Here is a 24,691-nt window from a genome sequence, read left to right on the forward strand (position 1 = left end):
CCCAGAATAAGTACAATTCTTCATACTTTCCGGAAAATATTGTGACACTTGCTGTACCCTACTTATGACACCTGTGTCACGAATCACGATGGGAGAACCAGAGTTAGGGGTTTGTTGCTTTCAAAAATAATTTGATGAGAATTCTTTTTGTCCTTTACTTTAACACTCGTGATATCAAAAGTTTTTTGCTTTTGTATGTAGGTAAGTGTTGCTAACTATAGGGTTGAAAAGTTGGTGCTATCGATTTTACTATTTTTTTTTTTTTTTTTTTTTTTTTTTAATATGGACAGAATCGCTGAGGTGAGTGTGAGCCTAAGCGGACCGGTGTTGATTAGGGGGTGGAGATAGTTGTAGTTGTGATTCGCTCTCTCTGATGGTGAAAAGGTATGAAATAATACAATGGTTTTTTATAATTTTGAGCGTAGTCGTGGTTGAAAGTTGGGGATATAGGGGATGGGGGTTGTGAATGGATGTAGTGGTTGTGGTCGGATGGATGTTGGGAAAACTATCGGTGCTCGACGCAGACTGTGAGTCTTTGTTTGTTCGTTGAGGTGAGGGGTTTAATTAAAAACTTTCGTTGTTTCGGGCTTGAGACCGGAGAGAGGCGGGGTAGCCTGCTAAGCGAGGAGGGGCGTGTGGTCCCACAGAGTTGAAGATACTTTCTCATGTCCATTTGTAATGCAGCAGGTATTAGAGGTCTGAAATTAAGCTCTCAGGAGTGATGTTTTGTTTTAGACTGGCATGGTCCCAACTCTTTTCTTCTAATGTACAATAGTAACCTCCATGTGTTTAATAATACATCACAAAAAAAGGGAACATTTTTCATTGTATTATTTCTTTTGTTTTTATACATTTATTTCATAATAATATAATTCTTTTTCTTCCTTGCTTCTATTTAATGACGTTTTCCAGAGCATATTTCATCCTAAAACAGGGCACAAGATGCGCCAGGCTTTTTTTCAGTAAAGTATTTGTAAACAAAAGCCCGGGTCGTGTCTATCTTTTTTTTAATTACTTTTAATCATTTTATTCATATTTTTCTGTCTCTTACCCTCGTTTCCCCCTGTCTTTTTTTCATTTACCTTTTGTTTAAATATTCTCTTTGTTTCTTCTGAAATTTATTGCTCCTTTCTAGAGAGGAAAAAGTATAAAAAAGAGCTTTGCAAACAGATTGGCCCGAAAACATTTTGGAGCTTTTCGTAGGTATTTTATTATTCTTTTCTCTCTAAATATGTGAAGACCTCGGAAATATAGTGGACCAGGTTCTGATTCTTTTATAGAGTTCTTTAAAATACCAGACCTAATGTCAAGCTTTTACCTAGACAGTGCATGATTCCAGAAAACAATAATTGTTACACTTTGCAATTATTGCAAAGTGTATGATGAAAGAATGAGACCCAGGATCATTGTTGAAAATGTTTGGAACTTTGGACCGATTGCAATACTTTCTCATTAGTCTCATTACTTTAGCAATAGAAAGTAAAAATCTTTTGGGAACATACTTGCATATGGAATTAAGTAGCCCCCTTGAATCCTTAAAATGATTGGCGGCAAATACCGTATAGCGGTGTTGAGGTTCCTCAAACTTTCAAAAATTCGGTAAGATGAAACTTATTACTTGAGCCACAGCCACTATAAAATAATAACTTACCTAGCGGTGTTGAGGTTCCTCAAACTTTCAAAAATTCGGTAAGATGAAACTTATTACTTGAGCCACAGCCACTATAAAATAATAACTTAGGAGGTAATTAGCATAAGATACTTTAAACCCAAAGAAGATCTAGGTATGGTATAGAGTTGACAAGAGTGAACCCGAATTGAAAGAAAAATATTAATAAAACAAAATGAAAAAGTTTGAATGTCAAGAAATAAAACTTGGAGGTTTTTGTATGAAAAGGGGTTTTATTTTTATTATTATTTTTTTAATGTTGTAATTGTGGGCAACAACAAGTATTAGCCTTTCACTTCAAAGAAGCAATGGATAAATTTGCAAAATAGGACCCATTTCACCCTCTCCCTATCCCCGTTCTTCTCCTTATGTTTCTCCCCTCTTTCATGCCTGATATAATATCTCCTACTCCTACTTATGTATAGGTACCTATAATCAGTCTATTTTTATTTGTTACTTTATGCCCACATAACATAGTCTGCACAGCGGTAACTTTGTGACACCGAAAGGTTGGAATTGAAGTAAGGTATAAACTAGGCCAACGTGAGAAGAGGTTGAAATGTTCTTACTTCTTCACCGCGTTTCTTTCTTTTTCATTTGAAAGGAGAAATTAATGTTTAAATAAGGAAATAAAGGAGATACTGTCACCGCACCGCAACATGATGAAGGGGCGAAAGAAACACTAATAAGAGAGGAAGAAACATTAGGTAGAAAGAATGTTGCTATTAAAATTAATTGGTTTCACAATTATACGAAATTAATCATAAGAAATGAATGAATAAAAGAAGAAATTTCAAGACGAGACGAAGAAGAAAGGAAAAATTTGAATGAAGAGTTGGAAAAGCGAGAAAAAGGAGAGGATTTCTGACTTGACATCATGATGGTGACGTGGAAAACAAGACAGAATATCCCCTCCCTAGTCCTTACCCTTTCTCTCTCACACGCACACATATCCACATTCTGTTTCCACGTGTCGTATTTTTCACACTGACTCTTTTCCCAAAATTTCCTGTCCCCCAAAAAATAAAACAAAATCTCAATTTAATGCTGAAATAATCCCCCATTTCCCCGGCCATCTATATTTTAACGAAATAAATTTTAATGATTCCCTCCGGTTATTTTAATGTAAAATATTTATAATACCGGGTAAGAAAAATTGCATTTTGACAAAGGCACAAAGGTACGTATGCAATATTAACCTTACCGTTCTATAGCTAGGGGGGAAACGAAGGAAACATGTCATGCCAAATGTACATAATGGTCTTGAAATTTTGACTTTTTCTCAGTTGATTCTAAGAAAAATAGACACGACCAAATGTACTGCTAATCATATACTTCAAAAATCTTCCAAAATTGAGGGACGTACACATGCGAGAACATCAAGGTGTGTTGATATTCAGTTCTTTCAAACTAGTTTCAAGTGGGAGACGTATTTAGAGTGAGTTCTTTCTCTTAGGAAATGTTTTTCATTGCCTATAAAACATTTCAGTACTAGACTTAACTAGACTCTCTTCCCCCCTCTATCGTACTCTCTCCATCTCCTTTTGTATTAAATCCAAAATATAAAACGGCCGCCGTTTTAATGCCGCACATAAATATGCAGATGGTGTGTATTTGTGCCCCATCAAAACGGGCTTCATAAAATCTTTACCTCAAGTTTTTAATGTCCACGCTTCGAGTGAAGAAACAATCATGTTCCCTTGACCTTAATATCCTCACGTGTTGAAAGTGTCTGGTTCCAAATTTCCTTCTCGTGATTTGAACTTGGCATACTTTCCGTTTTCAAAAGGTGCTTGTTTTCAACTTCTTTTCTTCCAAGTGTCAATAATAAATAACGATTTGCAACCTCTTGTCCCCTCTCCTGGTAATCCTGTCTATAGACAAAATTTTAATTTAGGTATTCTGTCAGATCAGATGATGTCACCGTGTCTTATGCGTTCACTTCTGATTCTGAGATGTGCTTGTTAATCATGTTCCTCTCACCTTGAATTTTGAACAACTAGGTAACAAGGTAACTGTTGGGAGCTTGGATTAGGAGCCATCTTCTCTCGTTTGCTCAATGCTCATGACATCCAATGTCTAATGTTTGGTACTTGTAATGTATTTGCCTATTACACTTACAGTCGTGATCCAACAGATCTTGAATGACGTGAGATATCAGGTTCGGACACCGACATCGAGAACTGGGAGATGGCTGAAGATACTGTTCAAGTTCTAATTAGAACTTCTAATCAATTATGGACTACTAGACTCTCTTCCCCTTCTATCGTACTCTCTCCATCTCCTTGTTTTAAATCCAAAATATAAAACGGCCGCCGTTTTAATGCCGCACATAAATATGCAGATGGTGTGTATTTGTGCCCCATCAAAACGGGCTTCATAAAATCTTTACCTCAAGTTTTTAATGTCCACGCTTCGAGTGAAGAAACAATCATGTTCCCTTGACCTTAATACCCTCACGTGTTGAAAGTGTCTGGTTCCAAATTTCCTTCTCGTGATTTGAACTTGGCATACTTTCCGTTTCCAATAGGTGCTTGTTTTCAACTTCTTTTCTTCCAAGTGTCAATAATAAATAACGATTTGCAACCTCTTGTCCCCTCTCCTGGTAATCCTGTCTATAGACAAAATTTTAATTTAGGTATTCTGTCAGATGATGTCACCGTGTCTTATGCGTTCACTTCTGATTCTGAGATGTGCTTGTTAATCATGTTCCTCTCACCTTGAATTTTGAACAACTAGGTAACTGTTGGGAGCTTGGATTAGGACCCATCTTCTCTCGTTTGCTCAATGCTCATGGCATGCAATGTCTAATGTTTGGTACTTGTAATGTATTTGCCTATTACACTTACAGTCGTGATCCAACCGATCTTGACGAATGACGTGAGATCTCAGGTTCGGACACCGACATCGAGAACTGGGAGATGGCTGAAGATACTGTTCAAGTTCTAATTAGAACTTCTAATCAATTATGGACTATGAACAGGTGAAAATAATAAAATGCTCGCACATAATATGTAAATAAGTGTACTATTGAGAACTTAATGATGTAGTTTACCCTCACTCCTCACTTGAGAGCGGACTATTGTGGAAAGAAATGCTCTCAGCTTCTGTTATAATCTCTTTAAATTCGGTCATATTCTGATACCCATCGAATTAAATCTTTATCATTATCTCACGTTCCATTACTCAGTGGAATGATGTAGTTTACCCTCACTCCTCACTTGAGAGCGGACCATTGTGGAAAGAAATGCTCTCAACTTCTGTTATAATCTCTTTAAATTCGGTCATATTCTGATACCCATCGAATTAAATCTTTATCATTATCTCACGTTCCATTACTCAGTGGTTGTGGCCGTGCATTCTGCAGTTTATCTGGTCCGCCCCTTGGAACTAAATCTTCTAGCACCTTGAGCGATGAGTCAAGCTTACTATTGACAGTAGTTTCAATGATACTTCGAATGCTGACGTTGAATAGCTAGCTGTAGAGTTTTTAGTGAATAGCGCATTTATCCAGTGATCGATTCGTTTTCAAGTCGATTTGGCTTGTGGACAGGATGACAACAACAGGTTGGAATTTACTGTGGTGATATGCGTATGTAAATCGGTCGACGGTGACACGCAAAACTTTTTCAGCAAAATCCATAAATCGAGAGGTATGTATATAATTATAGGTGTGTGGACCAAAAATAGGTGTGGAAGACCCCAACTTTTCCGCTGAGTGGAATGGGAACAGCAAATAACACAGAAGCTTGTAAAACTTGAATGATCCGCACATGAACATTATATGGGTCTTTTCTTTTTTAATCTCGAAAAGAAAATCGTAAAAAAGAGACGACAAAAATTAATTTCTTTTGTCAAAGGAATATTAAATATTAAACCCTCATCACATGCGGGGAAAAAGATTAAAGTTTTGCGATCTAAAAGAAAATTCAAAATGAAAATTGAAAGATAAGTAAAAGGAAAATAAAGAGAAATTTTCTTGTCTCGAAAAGAAAATCGTAAAAAAGAGACGACAAAAATTAATTTCTTTTGTCAAAAGAATATTAAATATTAAACCCTCATCACATGCGGGGAAAAAAGATTAAAGTTTTGCGATCTAAAAGAAAATTCAAAATGAAAATTGAAAGATAAGTAAAAGGAAAATAAAGAGAAATTTTCTTGTTAAGCGGATCATCTTGTGTGTCCCCCTATACTTCACCTTGGGTAACCTATAAGTCCCTCCCTAGTAACCTCTAGTCCTCCCTACATGAAAATCATATTACTCTTGTCTATACAGAGCTCTACTTCCCACGATACTCGAGATACGGGTGTCGGTATACGAGGGACATTCTCCCTCATGTCTTCATCTTCATACTGTTTGTTGTCCATGCTCTTGAGGACTTCAGCTAACACATTGTGTTATTGGTAAGACGGTGGATAAGGGCCCAGGTTCAAACCACAGAGGTGTAAGGGCAAACAGTCCCAAAAGATGGTTTAAGCTTCTACGAATCATATCTAAGGATTTGTCCATCAATAGGTGAATTTCCAGAAGAATGACAAAGTATATTGTGCAGACATCCAGAGTGAAACGTAACCTCCTAAAAATACACTTGTTCATACCATCTCGATGCCACGCGTTTGATGAAACCAAACACACTCACATTTTAAATGATTTTATGAAAGGATTCAGTTGTATGCTCTCGTCATCCATGGGCTATTGTGTTGATGTCAATGTTGGCCAAACAGTCCCAAAAGATGGTTTAAGCTTCTACGAATCATATCTAAGGATTTGTCTATCAATAGGTGAATTTCCAGAAGAATGACAAAGTATATTGTGCAGACATCCACAGTGAAACGTAACCTCCTAAAAATACACTTGTTCATACCATCTCGATGCCACGCGTTTGATATAACCAAACACACTCACATTTTAAATGATTTTATATGAAAGGATTCAGTTGTATGCTCTCGTCATCCATGGGCTATTGTGTTGATGTCAATGTTGGGGCAGCCTGAATAATTACGTGTTTAGTTTGCATTCCAACAGTTGAATCAACTTCTGATGATATCGTGTGTAAGTTTTGTCGAGTGAATGAATCGGCTAATAAAAGCTATGACAAAGTTGTCGATGTGTTATTTTAACAGTAGTAATAGTCATGCAGTGTGGTAATTAAAATCCTTCTATTATTAAACTACGAGTACCTATCTTATTACAAAGAGAACCTCATGAATCATGCATGGAAAATACAGAAGACATCATCATTCATCATTATCTGATTATAAGCTGCATAGTTACAATCATAATACTCGTATGTATTGAAAACTTACCTAGAGATCTATTTTACCATTGTTTATGTTCACACAGTTAACATCTACACATTCTTGTTGTTCTGATACGACATATTTCTTGTTCTATCTCGTGAATAAAGTATTTCCTTTGGTTCTTTCCGTCTAAAGATGCGCTCACTTCTACACGCTGCGGTAAAATATGCCATGAACATTCCCGTGGACTGAACATTTTCTAGCAAAGTAGGTACCTATCTCTTAACAATAATAAATAAATAACAATAAAATTATATCAACTATAAAAAAATTAAATATGTGATGACTTGATGAGACAGAAACTCATCTTTAAGCACGATCGATATCGACTGAAGAAAATCAACACTATAGTTTTTTTTTTTCTTCTTAATCAGACCAATGCTTTTGATCTTATATTTATGGGTTCCAGTCGATGTCGATCGACATAGGTCGACTAGTGTGTACGCATCTTTATAGCGCGTATTATGTGTTGATGTTTCAGCGCTGGTGAAGAGATGTGGACTAGGCCTTGTATCAGATCATTTTCTTGCCATAGATGTAGAACAAATAGATACGCAACTCCCCATGCCCTGCATTGTTTATATCTGAGGCAACCTCCTGATGAGTCACGTGATCGCATGAGTGGGTCACGTGATCGCATGAGTGGCAAGAAATCCAAAGTCCCATAAGACGCAATGTAATTTTCTCACTTTCAGTGTTTCTTAATTAGTTTGGCCCGCGGAACCCTTTTCAAAAGGTGAACATCTTTGGGGAACCCTGAACTTTCAAGATTGCACCCCTCTATCAAACCTCTAAAAAAAGCTGTATAAGATGAAATACCTAGTCCAAGATGGTCGTTTTGAAACTGCATTTTATCTAGTGTATGATTTTTCCAAAATATCTCGCGGAACCCTTCTCACACTGACTCTTTTCCTGTCCCCCAAAAAATAAAACAAAATCTCAATTTAATGCTGAAATAATCCCCCATTTCCCCGGCCATCTATATTTTAACGAAATAAATTTTAATGATTCCCTCCGGTTATTTTAATGTAGAATATTTATAATACCGGGTAAGAAAAATTGCATTTTGACAAAGGCACAAAGGTACGTATGCAATATTAAGGAAGATCTATTTAAAAGTGCTTCTAAATACGCGTATAATATTTATCCTGAAGTTACTATAGCTTCTTAATGAGGCCCTGACTACCTTACCGTTCTACAGCTAGGGGGGAAACAAAGGAAATATGTCATGCCAAATGTACATAATGGTCTTGAAATTTTGACTTTTTCTCAGTTGATTCTAAGAAAAATAGACACGACCAAATGTACTGCTAATAGTAATGGTGTGTCTCACACCATCAGACTTCAAAAATCTTCCAAAATTGAGGGACGTACACATGCGAGAACATCAAGGTGTGTGTGTTGATATTCCATATTCAGTTCTTTCAAACTAGTTTCAAGTGGGAGACGTATTTAGAGTGAGTTCTTTCTTTTAGGAAATGTTTTTCATTGCCTATAAAACATTTCAGTACTAGACTTAGTAATGGTGTGTCTCACACCATCAGACTTCAAAAATCTTCCAAAATTGAGAGACTTACACATGCGAGAACATCAAGGTGTGTTGATATTCAGTTCTTTCAAACTATAGTTTCAAGTGGGAGACGTATTTAGAGTGAGTTCTTTCTTTTAGGAAATGTTTTTCATTGCCTATAAAACATTTCAGTACTAGACTTAAAACTAGACTCTCTTCCCCCCTCTATCGTGCTCTCCATCTCCTTGCATTAAATCCAAAATATAAAACGGCCGCCGTTTTAATGCCGCACATAAATATGCAGATGGTGTGTATTTGTGCCCCATCAAAACGGGCTTCATAAAATCTTTACCTCAAGTTTTTAATGTCCACGCTTCGAGTGAAGAAACAATCATGTTCCCTTGACCTTAATACCCTCACGTGTTGAAAGTGTCTGGTTCCAAATTTCCTTCTCGTGATTTGAACTTGGCATACTTTCCGTTTTCAAAAGGTGCTTGTTTTCAACTTCTTTTCTTCCAAGTGTCAATAATAAATAACGATTTGCAACCTCTTGTCCCCTCTCCTGGTAATCCTGTCTATAGACAAAATTTTAATTTAGGTATTCTGTCAGATGATGTCACCGTGTCTTATGCGTTCACTTCTGATTCTGAGATGTGCTTGTTAATCATGTTCCTCTCACCTTGAATTTTGAACAACTAGGTAACTGTTGGGAGCTTGGATTAGGACCCATCTTCTCTCGTTTGCTCAATGCTCATGGCATGCAATGTCTAATGTTTGGTACTTGTAATGTATTTGCCTATTACACTTACAGTCGTGATCCAACCGATCTTGACGAATGACGTGAGATCTCAGGTTCGGACACCGACATCGAGAACTGGGAGATGGCTGAAGATACTGTTCAAGTTCTAATTAGAACTTCTAATCAATTATGGACTATGAACAGGTGAAAATAATAAAATGCTCGCACATAATATGTAAATGAGTGTACTTTTGAGAACTTAATGATGTAGTTTACCCTCACTCCTCACTTGAGAGCGGACTATTGTGGAAAGAAATGCTCTCAGCTTCTGTTATAATCTCTTTAAATTCGGTCATATTCTGATACCCATCGAATTAAATCTTTATCATTATCTCACGTTCCATTACTCCGTGGTTGTGGCCGTGCATTCTGCGTGTTTGTTTCGACAGTCCTCAACCTTAAGAACTCCATGTATTTTAGGTAGTTATGTACTATTTACTGTTTGTAGTTACTGTTGTTTGGGTAGGTGAGAAATCTCACGTTCTTTTACACGCTGTATGAAAACATGACCCTGACTCTGATCAGAATTCATGTGGTGAGTAGGTATACTTATCTACCTACCTACCACCCATTGGTACCTATCTACCTAGGTACCTACTTACTACACTACATATCGTAAGTAGGTGGGTATGCCTACTTACTTATTGGTACCTGCTTAGTGTTCTCATTTAGATTGGATTGACAGTTTTTGAAGCAATACTGTCTTAAAATGAACTGTGTATTAAAAGTGAAGTAACCGTAATCAAAACTGTAAGCCATAAAAAGCTGGTCCATAAAAAAGCCTACTTAGTGTTCTCATTTAGATGGGATTGTCAGTTTTGGAAGAAATGCTGTCCTCAAATGAACTGTGTATTATATAAGTGAAGTAACCGTAATCGAAACTGTAAGCCCTAAAAAAAGCTACCTGTCCTAAACTCAAGATTTGGTGATAGATCTCCACGTGGTAGAATTTAGAAAGCAAAGAAATATCAGCATAAATAATTGAAGTCTAATTTGGTGAATACCTACACACATTAGTGCTTTCGACTGTGGGAACTTCCTTGGTTGAAAGTTTTCCAACATCAACACACACCCCCACTCTCTTACCCTTGTATCGGGTTGTTGACCAAACACCTCACTGATAAATATTAGGTATACGAGCTTCCCTTTCCTTTGTCCTGTTGATAAATTTGTCCGGTCACTCTCATTTATCATTCACCCGCACCCCTTTGCCCAGTTTATAATAGGATAATCAGAAGTACATATTATATGTTAATTAAGAACATAAATATAAATTTATTTGTAGAAAATTTAAATAAACATTTATAATATAAAATATGAGGTTTTACACTGGTCTATGGAGGTGTATTATCTAAATTCTGAATGTATGTATTGTCTGGTGTGGGGGGAAATTCAAGTCCCTTTTCGTACTCTACCAAAGAGAGGAAAAAGTTTTCTATTTTTAAAAGATTTGCGGGTTAGGAATAATGTCATCAATAATTTTCCCACATTTGTTTTTATCGTTCTCTCTCTTATTTTATATGAATTGGAAAGATTTTGTACATTAAATGATGTTTTCGCTGAAAGGCCGAAGAGGTCACAAAAGAAAGGAATGTTTTCTGAATTTTAAAGATAAAAGTAAGAGCAGGTTTTGTAGTCGGGGGTTTTCTTTGACGACATTTTCTTGTGTCTTGGGTATTTTTATTTATTTAAATTTACCAAGTTGTGGAGTGTATAATAAAAGGCAAGTTAATGACTGCCTCCTTTCTCTCCCTCCTGAAATTTACCCAGGTAGTTACTTTCCCATCACTTGTCTGTTTTCTGATTAGTCACCAAGATTCGACGTTTAATATTTGTGGGATCAGACTCTATATTCCGGGGAGTCTGGCTGTCAGTAAAGCTCCTGGTGGACCTACAGTCTACAAATTATATTGACTGAAAAAAAAGTTTTATAATCCTCTATTTGCCCCGTATGGGATGTTTTACCTTTAATCCTGTTATAAAGTGTTATAAATAAAACATATTAACATAGTTTTATGATCGGAATTATTGTAGGTATGGAAAAAAGAGAAGCATTATTCTATTATTATTTTTATATTTCCCCCATATTATACTCGTAAACTGAACATTAATGCTTCATTACAATGGTACTAAAGGTTTAAATGGGCGTGTTGGAATTTTATATTTCCCCCATATTATACTCGTAAACTGAACATTAATGCTTCATTACAATGGTACTAAAGGTTTAAATGGGCGTGTTGGAAATGAATATCACAGAATTCACACTATTCACAGACTGGCTGATACAATTATACATATTTGTGCCCTTTATGTAGGTATTGTGCTTTTTTTCTTATGTCTTGTGGGGGAAATGGCTTCTTGAGGAAGACATACTATTGAGATGAGGCTGAAAAATTTCTGATGAAGTATATCTTTGCGACCAGAACTGAATATATTAATATGTATTGCACTGACTGATGAAACCTGAAACCCCAAGTTTTTCAAAAGAATGTATGTTGATGTATGATGACGTCACAAGATTTCTGTTTGAAAATGGTTTACGTCAGCAACAGGAGCAGCAACATTATAATACATTATTAGCCCTTGTATAGATAGCTTAGGGCACTGCGTACAGCAACGAGCACAAAAACAACATGAAGCAAACATGTTACATTACATAAACAGAGAGCAAGCATGTAACTTTTCTCAAATTTGAGTTTTGCACTGACTGATGAAACCTGAAACCCCAAGTTTTTCAAAAGATTGTATGTTGATGTATGATGACGTCACAAGATTTCTGTTTGAAAATGGTTTACGTCAGCAACAGGAGCAGCAAAATTATAATACATTATTAGCCCTTGTATAGAACATTGTATAGATAGCTTAGGGCACTGCGTTCAGCAACGAGCACAAAAACAACATGAAGCAAACATGTTACATTACATAAACAGAGAGCAAGCATGTAACTTTTCTCAAATTTGAGTTTCATGCTCATCGTGAAAAGCTGAAAACTTTTTTTAAACCTGATGTGGCTGAACGATAGTAATGATCAGCGGCCCGCTGACGTTGTCCAATTCATTTCCATTTTGATTTTTGATCTTTTATCATCGTAGTTGATTAATCGTTAATGGGGATCTCGTTTGTCATTACGTAGACTGGGAGAACATTGGACAGTTCTCTTACAGATTTCTGACGTTCTCTGTGTTTCGCCGCGTACGACAAACCTGATGTGGCTGAACGATAGTAATGATCAGCGGCCCGCTGACGTCCAATTCATTTCCATTTTGATTATTTTTGATCAATGAGTAGCTATAGGTACTTTCAATGAGTAGCTATAGGTACTTTCTTTAATGTCAGTAGCAACCAGGGGTGACAATACCAGAGAAAAAAATATTTGAGGAGGCTCTTAGTAAACCTGATGTGGCTGAACGATAGTAATGATCAGCGGCCCGCTGACGTCCAATTCATTTCCATTTTGATTTTTGATCTTTTATCATCGTAGTTGATTAATCGTCAATGGAGATCTCGTTTGTCATTACGTAGACTGGGAGAACATTGGACAGTTCTCTTACAGATTTCTGACGTTCTCTGTGTTTCGCCGCGTACGACTCAGCTTGGGTTTTCCCCTGTTACGGCTATTCGTCTTCTGCCATCTTGATGTTTTCCTTGCCTTGTTGTGGGTTGTCAGATTTTCTCAACACAATATTTTTTTTTGCAAAATTGTCACAGTCTCTTCCCGGCCTTCATAGGTTCTATAGCCAAAAAATAAAGTTTTATTTAACAGATTTACCTAATTTTTTTTTTGCAAAATTGTCACAGTCTCTTCCCGGCCTTTATAGGTTCTATAGCCAAAAAATAAAGTTTTATTTAACAGATTTACCTATAATCCCATCAGTCATAGTTATTAATAAATCGGTAGTCCAAGTCCAAGAAAACTAAAAAAGTTTTACATTCGGGGAATGGCATGTTGACTTGTTGACCTCCCCCCTTTTGCTCAGTCCTTGTTTAGGCTTAGTAGACAATGGTGTCAGTTCGTGTCTTCATAGTCGACCGTCACCTTTTGTAGTAACAGTCATGCGGTGTGGTAATTAAAATCCTTCTATTATTATCTAAACTACGAGTACCTATCTTATTACAAAGAGAACCTCATGAATCATGCATGGAAAATACAGAAGACATCATCATTCATCATTATCTGTATTTTATGTAATTCACTAGTAGTGTTTCCGAAGTTGTCAAAGTCGAAGATCAGAGTCTGTTAGCACTAACTTACCATATATCAGCAATCTAAAGGGGAAAAATCATTCGAAATTGTTCGAATTCCAATATCTATGTACATATTCTCTTGTAGGCACCTATCCGCATTCTTTTAATAGTCATAATTTTATGTAACTAATTCTTGTAGGCACCTGAGGGTCCTGAGGCAATCCTGTTCATTGGTCCTTCTCTAGAGGCCGAAGCGACGTTCAGTGGGAGTGAAAGATGTAAGCATACCATCGAGTTACCTATACTATGTATTTCTGGGTAAGGGGGCTTGAGTTTATAAATTCAGGACAATATAAAATTATTATATTTCCTTTCCCCTCTCTCCAGTTTTTAACGATAAATATTTGTACTAAAAGTTTGTAATAAAATTTTCATTTTTAATAAAATTAAAAAAGTTTTTGTTCACAATTTTCACTTGGAGGTTTTTTTCTTTTGCACATATTTATTTATTAGAGTTCCATTTGAATGTGTTGCCCTTATGTAGTACATGTGTATTCTATATTCAATCCTATCCTTTTTCTTACATATTAAATTCAAAGTTTCTCTGGAGAAACCGATTTTCATGCAGTTTTTCTAGAACACTATCGGATCCACTCAAGTTAAAACGTAAAGTGTAAACTATTCAAGTCTTCATTTGATACCTCGGTTCAAAAATTAAGTTGGGGGACGACGACGACTTTATTAATGCACTATATAAATCTCTTTCAGGGAGCTAGATATTTAGGGAAAGTGAACCCTCTACTTAGGTGGCATTCCCCCGCTGGATATAGAGGAAGAGCCTCTGGTACAAATAATTAAATCGGGAAGTTATAGTATGTTAAGAAGCACGTTTACCATTGGACCAAGTTCAACAGGAAAAGTCCTTTTAGGACTTAGGGGTCTCTGATCTCCGTGAAACTACGAACAGAATAGGATGACCTTCCTTGCTGATAGAAAGTAGGCGGAAAAGTCCTTTTAGGACTTTGGGGTCTCTGATCTCCGTGAAACTACGAACAGAATAGGATGACCTTCCTTGCTGATAGAAAGTAGGGACCCCTGCCATACCGTTAGCCCCTAAACAGAATCATTCTTTATTGAAGTCCTTTTTTCTCCAGTTTAAATGAATTGGAAAGATTTTGTACATTAAATGATGTTTTCGCTGAAAGGCCGAAGAGGTCACAAAAGAAAGGAATGTTTTCTGAATTTTAAAGATAAAAGTAAGAGCAGGTTTTGTAGTCGGGGGTTTTCTTTGACGACATTTTCTTGTGTCTTGGGTATTTTTATTTATTTAAATTTACCAAGTTGTGGAGTGTATAATAAAAGGCAAGTTAATGACTGCCTCCTTTCTCTCCCTCCTGAAATTTACCCAGGTAGTTACTTTCCCATCACTTGTCTGTTTTCTGATTAGTCACCAAGATTCGACGTTTAATATTTGTGGGATCAGACTCTATATTCCGGGTAGTCTGGCTTTCAGTAAAGCTCCTGGTGGACCTACAGTCTACAAATTATATTGACTAAAAATATATATATATATATATATATAATCCTCTATTTGCCCCCGTATGGGATGTTTTACCTTTAATCCTGTTATAAAGTGTTATAAATAAAACATATCTTATTTTATGTAATTCACTAGTAGTGTTTCCGAAGTTGTCAAAGTCGAAGATCAGAGTCTGTTAGCACTAACTTACCATATATCAGCAATCTAAAGGGGAAAAATCATTCGAAATTGTTCGAATTCCAATATCTATGTACATATTCTCTTGTAGGCACCTATCCGCATTCTTTTAATAGTCATAATTTTATGTAACTAATTCTTGTAGGCACCTGAGGGTCCTGAGGCAATCCTGTTCATTGGTCCTTTTCTAGAGGCCGAAGCGACGTTCAGTGGGAGTGAAAGATGTAAGCATACCATCGAGTTACCTATACTATGTATTTCTGGGTAAGGGGGCTTGAGTTTATAAATTCAGGACAATATAAAATTATTATATTTCCTTTCCCCTCTCTCCAGTTTTTAACGATAAATATTTGTACTAAAAGTTTGTAATAAAATTTTCATTTTTAATAAAATTAAAAAAGTTTTTATTCACAATTTTCACTTGGAGGTTTTTTTCTTTTGCACATATTTATTTATTAGAGTTCCATTTGAATGTGTTGCCCTTATGTAGTACATGTGTATTCTATATTCAATCCTATCCTTTTTCTTACACATTAAATTCAAAGTTTCTCTGGAGAAACAGATTTTCATGCAGTTTTTCTAGAACACTATCGGATCCACTCAAGTTAAAACGTAAAGTGTAAACTATTCAAGTCTTCATTTGATACCTTCTAGAACACTATCGGATCCACTCAAGTTAAAACGTAAAGTGTAAACTATTCAAGTCTTCATTTGATACCTCGTGTTCATGTAACTACCTAGAATGGGCAGTATTCACTGATATCACATAAAAATGGACTAATCTTGCTAATAGATAGAAATAAAAACTATATTCGTTCGCAACACGAGACACAATAGGCACTATAAATGACGCTATTCTTCTTTCTAATTTGCATATTGATTAGGGATAGCCTACCTAGAATGGGCAGTATTCACTGATATCACATAAAAATGGACTAATCTCGCTAATAGATAGAAATGAAAACTATATTCGTTCGCAACACGAGACACAATAGGCACTATAAATGACGCTATTCTTCTTTCTAATTTGCATATTGATTAGGGATAGAACATATGCTAAAAAGTGCCATTTCCATCAAAATACCTCGTTACAGAATGGTCGACCCCCGACGGGTTTTTTTCTTCTTCAAACCTTTTGTTGAAAAGTTTATTTTTTATTATTCATGGTGCATATTTTGATAAACTGCTTATATGTTCTTATTCTGCTTGTGTCATCGGCGACAACAAAGGCCTGGAGCGTGAATGCTTGGATATTGGTTCAGCCTCTCAACATAGCATGAGCTTTTCCGAACATATTGTGCCATTAGTGAAACTGTTTCACTTTTTGTCCAACTAAGTATGTACGAGTATGTACATTGTACCTAGGTATTTGAAGTCATTGCAACCTTGATAGTAGGTAATTGTACAACTAATTCATATTGTACTTAAACAAATAAGGTACATTTTTTTTTTTGCAAAATTGTCACAGTCTCTTCCCGGCCTTCATAGGTTCTATAGCCAAAAAATAAAGTTTTATTTAACAGATTTACCTATAATCCCATCAGTCATAGTTATTAATAAATCGGTAGTCCAAGTCCAAGAAAACTAAAAAAGTTTTGCATTCGGGGAATGGCATGTTGACCTCCCCCCTTTTGCTCAGTCCTTGTTTAGGCTTAGTAGACAATGGTGTCAGTTCGTGTCTTCATAGTCGACCGTCACCTTTGTACGACCAGTGTGATGGTCTGACATCATGGACGTCTATTTTATCTTCAGCAAGTCATCTCATGTTCACTTTTTTTCCTGCCTTTTCAATTAATTTTCCGTCACATCATTTGATGAATGTTAAACAAGCTTTTTTTAATCCTGAGCTGAGCAGCAAGAATCATGTCGGTGTCCCTTATGAAAAGCCCTTTATATCATTTTGTACGCTCTCCATTTCTTCCCATCACATCGATATTCCATAGCAAACTGCGTCAATGTATTTGAATGTCGTGGTGTAAGTATTAAAATAATAGTAATGATGAGAAGTCACTTTATAATTTCGGTCCGTCCCTATGGTAGTAGATACTGAATGTTTAGATACTGAATGTTGCGATTCCAACTTCGAAGTTATTTGAAAAAAAAAAAAAAAAAAAAAAATATGAAATGGGGAATTGAAAATGTTTCAATTTGTCTTTTAAAACAAAACGTTCGAAAGAGTTTCTTGAAGTTAATGAAAACGAGCTCGCTAACTTCCCATCCCTCCACATCGCTTTGCTCTTTTCATGTGTATGTTTATGTTTATTGGAAATGTTTAATCGAAATGATAATTATAAAGTCCTAGTTGAAAGTTCAAAGCGTCCCACGATTAATGTTTCATGATTAATCATCAAGGAGCGATGGGAATGAAAAGCCTCGTTATGATTTCACAAGATGAAAATCGTCAATTATGAAACCCGATGTCAAGTCTATTTCCTGTCGATATGTAACTTCATCATGATGTGTTCAATATTCCATTTCATGCAAAAAAACACAGGGTCCGACAAAAGCTCTCAACTTTATTTTTCAAATATCTAGGTACTGCCGGGTTAAAATAATTTCAGACGTCACACGCTTGCGTGTCTCCCAAACCGAATCTGATACATATTTGGATGAAAGGCAAGTTTACGATAAAACGGCACAAAAAGGATATTGGATGGTCTTAATATTGTCTCTAATTAATTAAATATTTAGTATGGTCCTAATATTTTCCCTAAAAAATTAGAAAATTTGTCAAAAAAAAAAAAAAAAAAAACGAATTATTGCTAATGCGAAATTAACTAGCAAATTTGGTGCATTACTTTTAGCCGACCTTGTCTCTTTTGTATGGTAAAAGTTGCTCTATTGACTCTATCCTATTTATTAGTGGAGCTGTGAGATCGTGGGCAAATGACATTTCTCATCGCTCCTTGTTATCAAAAGCCTTTGACTTCTTGTCATTGTCATTGATGTCTGATTTCTAGCAGACTCTTTTGTCATATCTTCTCAGAGACAATTTTTCCCTCGTCTGTTGTCCTTATTTTAACTTTTTCCAAACGTGCATAGATTGTAAATTTTAGAATATTTTTTAGATCAAATTTATGATTATGAGAGTAACTAGGTGGATATAGTATTGGAAGTTAATGGGATCAGCTTTTTTCTGATTTGCTAATAATAGGCTTGCACTCACAGATTTGTACCAGTCAGCAAAATAGCCAATGATATCATTATCAACCTGTAAGTGTATTCTAACGACAAGAAATCCATGTAAATCTTAATCTGTTATTCTGTGGGGTTGGTAACAATTTATGCTTATATCAGAATAATTATATGACCAACATGGATTTGCGAAAGACATTTACAGTACATATATCTTAAAGAAACTTATCGAAAAAATCTAAAATTGAATAGATAAATAATGATGATGGTTTTTGTTCTTGCAGAAACATCTAGCACTTTTGCTGGTAGCGTAGCTTAGCTTCTTCCACTATTAGCCCCAGGGCGTAACAGGTAGGCACTCAGTATAGGAAATGAGCGTGTGTATAATAGGAATGGGTTTTGTTTATAAATAAAGTTTGGATGATGTCTGCAAGTGAGTTGTTAAGGATGACATCACCCTTGTCCAAGGTAATGCCATGATTGTCCTTCACCTGTGACTGCTTGACTGCAGAACACTATGATGCAAAGTGAACACTTTACCCTCTCATACCCTGCTTCGCGTCAGACGTTCACAATATTAGAGTTTTTAGTGAATAGCGCATTTATCCAGTGATCAATTCGTTTTCATGTCGATTTGGGTTTTGGACAGGATGACAACAACAGTTTGGAATCTACTGTGGTGATATGCGTACGTAAATCGGTCGACGGTGACACGCAAAACTTTTTCAGCAAAATCCGTAAATCGAGAGTTATGTACATAATTATAGGTGTGTGGACCAAAAATAGGTGTGTGGAAGACCCCAACTTTTCAGCTGAGTGGAATGGGAACAGCAAATAACACAGAAGCTTGTAAAACTTGAATGATCCGCACATGAACATTATATGGGTCTTTTCTTTTTAGTCCGTCCTTCCTTTATTATTACTAATAATAAAAGGTATAGTGGACGGACTATTGTATTCGCTTCGGTGTCGGTCTGTCTGTCAGTCAGTCTGTCAGTCAGTCTGTCCCCATAGAAGGACTTATCCAAACGTGGTCGACCTATATATCAAATTAAAGGTCTTTTTACCAGGATCACGAACATGGTGGTGCAAATTTTGTCCAGAAAACCATAAAGCCAAAAAACCAAAAAACTGGTTTTTGCGGGATTTTTTTCACATTTTCTCACACAAATGAGCTCTGATCTTGAAATTTGTCGCGACGACCTATGAACTCAAAGCGAGAAAGTTTCAGATAACACTTCAGTCGATCATTTAAGACCGATTTTAGCGTCACCTATGTTAAGCTACGCCGAGAAAGGCCAATAAATGGATGGGTGACTTAAACATTATAATGGGAAGAAAGGGAGAACGGGCTCTAGTCTTGATTTTAAATCATAACATGAAAGTAAAATTAAAAAATCAATACTTTTTACTTAAGTTATATATAGCAATGGATACTTACGAGAGTATCCATTGCTATATATAACTTAGGTAAAAAGTATTTACAAAGGATGTCAAAATTAAATAAATTAATTAATAATTAAAAAATCAAATCAAGAATAATAATAAACTATTAAACAAATTAGGTAGGTACATAGGTATTCTTTAACCAAGATCGAATAAACTACGGGCTAAAAAATTCCCGGAGGGACGGACCCAGCTTGTTAAATCTGATGATATCGTGTGTAAGTTTTGTCGAGTGAATGAATCGGCTAATAAAAGCTATGACAAAGTTGTCGATGTGTTATTTTAACTGTAGTAACAGTCATGCGGTGTGGTAATTAAAATCCTTCTATTATTATCTAAACTACGAGTACCTATCTTATTACAAAGAGAACCTCATGAATCATGCATGGAAAATACAGAAGACATCATCATTCATCATTATCTGATTATAAGCTGCATAGTTGCAATCATAATACTCGTATGTATTGAAAACTTACCTAGAGATCTATTTTACCATTGTTTATGTTCACACGGTTAACATCTACACATTCTTGTAGTTCTGATACGACATGTTTCTTGTTCTATCTGGCGTACTTCGCGAATAAAGTATTTCCTTTGGTTCTTTCCGTCTAAAGATGCGCTCACTTCTACACGCTGCGGTAAAATATGCCATGAACATTCCCGTGGCAAAGCTGGGACAAATGTGTTCCTCGTCTGCACCTTATTTCCTCCTCGCGCTCATCTGTGCCGTTAATTTTTTCTATGATCTCTAAAAAAAAAAAAATATTTCTATAGTCTCTTGTTTAGTTTGCTATCATTATCATCATCTTTTCATTTTCCCGTTTTCTTTTAAAACAGAGAAAACTTCTTTTCCTTTTTGGCAAGCACAGGAAAGTTTTTGTGGGTTTAAGGTGTACATAAAGGCAAACTTTTGTCGAGGATTAAAAGTACGTGAAAGATTGAAAATAAATAATGCAACACAAGAAGAAAAGGTGAAAAGTTTAAAAGAAAAGTACACAACCAAAAAACAACTACAAAGCGTGGTGGTGGCTCTTTCTGAGGATTAAAGAAAGAGCTTTTCAATAATTTCTGTCAAGAAAAATAGAACTGCCTGATTATTGCTATAAAAAACTACCTACTTATAAAAGGGAAGCACCAAATATCAATTTAGCATTTTGGGAAGCAAGTAAGTTCTTCTTTCATGGACAAACAAGACTTGAAAATTGAATCATTGGAAATGAAATAATTTTTTCCCTCAATCAAACAATCTTCTATCCTCTGTCTGTCCCAAATTCGTTTCTCGTTCTCTCCCATATTGAAGAATCTCTCTCTTCTCCTCGCGCTCATCTGTGCCGTTAATTTTTTCTATGATCTCTAAAAAAATATTTCTATAGTCTCTTGTTTAGTTTGCTATCATTATCATCATCTTTTCATTTTCCCGTTTTCTTTTAAAACAGAGAAAACTTCTTTTCCTTTTTGGCAAGCACAGGAAAGTTTTTGTGGGTTTAAGGTGTACATAAAGGCAAACTTTTGTCGAGGATTAAAAGTACGTGAAAGATTGAAAATAAATAATGCAACACAAGAAGAAAAGGTGAAAAGTTTAAAAGAAAAGTACACAACCAAAAAACAACTACAAAGCGTGGTGGTGGCTCTTTCTGAGGATTAAAGAGAAGAGCTTTTCAATAATTTCTGTCAAGAAAAATAGAACTGCCTGATTATTGCTATAAAAAAAACTACCTACTTATAAAAGGGAAGGACCAAATATCAATTTAGCATTTTGGGAAGCAAGTAAAACTTTCTTCTTTCATGGACAAACAAGACTTGAAAATTGAATCATTGGAAATGAAATATTTTTTTCCCTCAATCAAACAATCTTCTATCCTCTGTCTGTCCCAAATTCGTTTCTCGTTCTCTCCCATATTGAAGAATCTCTCTCTTCAATTTCTCCCCATAATGTACCTTTCTCTTTCATGTGAACTCAAATATTTGCCAAGTATCTTTTCACACTAGAAAGTTTCTGTATTGTCCCCCTGCCCTTTGACTTTGAGTCAATATATTGTACGCGTGACAAAGATAGGAGTATTCAATTAATACGTCATGTGGGCTGGTGATCAATTCTCACCCAAATATTTGATGTTATCATTTATTTCTGTCTACAGATTATGTTCACAGAGTTCCATAAATATTCCCTACCTACCCTGTACTTATTTATTCTTTTCTTTCTTTATTATCGCCATGTGTCAGACAGATTGAAGCAAAATTATTTTTCTCTGCTCTCAATCATTTCTTAAATATTTGCCTGTCCAATCCGAATATGAAGGCAATTTCGCTTTTTGTCTCTCCCAGGCCTCATGGAATTGTTTTAGATCGCTAATATCATCTAAATCAATATTGTACAGATCTTCATGTTCTTCAATAACGCCACTTTGATCCTCTTCGCGCCTCACCACATGTGCTTTCTCCCCCAGTGCTCGACCCATACACACTTCCCTCTTACCCTTCTCATCACATACCACTTTCTTCATCTCCTTCACCCCTCCTGGTCCTGATCTGGACATGAAAGACTCTTTGTAAACTCGAGGTTTTCCTCTGTTACTTTGCTCAACACAAACTTGTGATTTGGTCACCGAGTAGGAACAGTTGCTTGTGTCGCTTGCATTACCATGGTTGAATTGTAATGGTTGTGCCATCTGATAGGTTTGCTTCAGCTCATCTCCGACTTTCCTCATTTGATTTTTCAGAGATCGCATTTCTTTTTTCATCGTGTCCAAAAATGAGAAATCCATTTTATATGCTACCTATTTACTATAAATGGTTGTGCCATCTGATAGGTTTGCTTCAGCTCATCTCCGACATTCCTCATTTGATTTTTCAGAGATCGCATTTCTTTTTTCATCGTGTCCAAAAATGAGAAATCCATTTTATATGCTACCTATTTACTATTGGTTTCAATTTTAAAACTGTTCCACAAATCCTTGTTGAAAACTAGAAATTATTTAAATCTTATTCACACTGACACACTGAAAATTTTAAAGGGTGACTATAATCCGAGTATTTGATTTTAGTTACTGGTTGAGAATTCATATATTTATTCATAAATTCAAGTTGTTGAAAACTTGGGAGTACCTACCTCTAGTATTTCCTACAGAGTTCAGATTTAGGTGCAAAGAGGCCCATTAGATCCAACTGCTTACCTTTTTGTCACTATAACCTCCATGAATACAAGTTCTACTGAACTTACCAGAGACAAAGATCATCCTCATTTTCTTTAGGTGCAAAGAGGCCCAGCAGATCCAACTGCTTACCTTTTTGTCACTATAACCTCCATGAATACAAGTTCTACTGAACTTACCAGAGACAAAGATCATCCTCATTTTCCTGATCCATCTTCTGATCAGTACTTTTATCCATGTACCTACAAATTGTACAGGGAAGTACCTACTGTGTGTTCACCAATTTATTTTGCTATCACATCCCGTGCGGAAAACTTGGTAAAAAGATGCATAAACAGTTTTGAGGATCTCTTTCTTGTTTTTAATATTAGCAAAATAAGGATACACGAGTCAATATTTCCGAGAAAAATGAGAGAAATAAAACACTTGAATTTTCCGTCAGCATATCAAACCCACCCTTTCCTCTGTAAAGTACCTACTGTGTGTTCACCAATTTATTATTTATTTTGCTATCACATTCCGTGCGGAAAACTTGGTAAAAAGATGCATAAAAAATTTTGAGGATCTCTTTCTTGTTTTTAAGAAAAATCAATTAATATTTTCATCAAATAACACGTTCAGGATAAAGGTAAGTGCCCCTTGGCTTACTTGTAAAACAATCTCCCCAACACCTACAAATTGTACAGGAAAGTACCTACTGTGTGTTCACCAATTTATTTTGTTATCACATTCCGTGCGGAAAACTTGGTAAAAAGATGCATAAACAATTTTGAGGATCTCTTTCTTGTTTTTAATATTAGCAAAACAACGATACACGAGTCAATATTTCCGAGAAAAATGAGAGAAATAAAACACTTGAATTTTCCGTCAGCATATCAAACCCACCCTTTCCTCTGTTATTATAATACTTGAAAGGAAAATGCAGAATAACTACTCAGTTTAAAACGGGGACGAGAAGTATCAGAATAAGTATAGGTAAAATAATTATCGAAAAAGTATAAAGTTGTACTCAACAAATTAATCCTCTTAACAGTCTTAAAAATTGTTAAATCCTCTTGAAAAATAAAACGAAAAAATATCCAACACTATCTATTTAATTTAAGCTAACAATGAAAAGAAAAATCAATTAATATTTTCATCAAATTACACGTTCAATATCCAACACTATCTATTTAATTTAAGCTAACAATGAAAAGAAAAATCAATTAATATTTTCATCAAATTACACGTTCAGGATAAAGGTAAGTGCCCCTTGGCTTACTTGTAAAACAATCTCCCCAAGAGACCCTTGGTAAGATTAGAAGATATTCTAGATCTAGAATCGAGGTGAATTTTGGTTCCTACGCACTTGCTCCCTGTTCCTCATATTATTTTAGTTCAAAATGGTCTTGTGGTAGTGCCCAAAAAAATTAGGGATATGTGCCCCTCATAGGTACTGTTGAATCTCCCCAAGAGACCCTTGGTAAGATTAAAAGATATTCTAGCTAGATCTAGAATCGAGGTGAATTTTGGTTCCTACGTACTTGCTCCTGTTCCTCATATTATTTTAGTTCCCAAAAAAAAATTAGGGATATGTGCACCTCACAGGTACTGTTGAATTTCTGCTTTCAATTTTGTACCTTTCCAAATGTGAAATTTATTGGAGGTTCTTTGAAAATATCCTCTGTTCAAGATGCAGAATGATTTGCTTTTTGTATGATTTTGTGTCTGATGCCAAATCTAAGCGAGCATCTTTGTCCGAAGAAAATGAATCAAATCTTCATTCGGGATATTCTAG

The 24,691-nt window shown here is 35.7% G+C and overlaps 1 protein-coding gene across 1 annotated transcript; it reads right to left on the bottom strand.

Annotated features, from left to right (window-relative positions):
- Positions 1–21,828: 21,828 nt before the first annotated feature.
- On the bottom strand, positions 21,829–22,800 carry LOC103509484 (myeloid leukemia factor-like). The gene is made up of 2 exons (XM_008474108.3): positions 22,674–22,800; positions 21,829–22,539 (listed from the first exon to the last, which is right to left on the bottom strand). The coding sequence occupies exon 2, from the start codon at positions 22,525–22,527 to the stop codon at positions 22,018–22,020; it is 510 nt and encodes a 169-aa protein (XP_008472330.1). The 5' UTR covers positions 22,528–22,539; positions 22,674–22,800; the 3' UTR covers positions 21,829–22,017.
- Positions 22,801–24,691: the final 1,891 nt, after the last annotated feature.

Source organism: Diaphorina citri, unplaced genomic scaffold (assembly GCF_000475195.1).
Source record: "Diaphorina citri unplaced genomic scaffold, Diaci psyllid genome assembly version 1.1 scaffold502, whole genome shotgun sequence".
NCBI lineage: Eukaryota > Metazoa > Arthropoda > Insecta > Hemiptera > Psyllidae > Diaphorina > Diaphorina citri.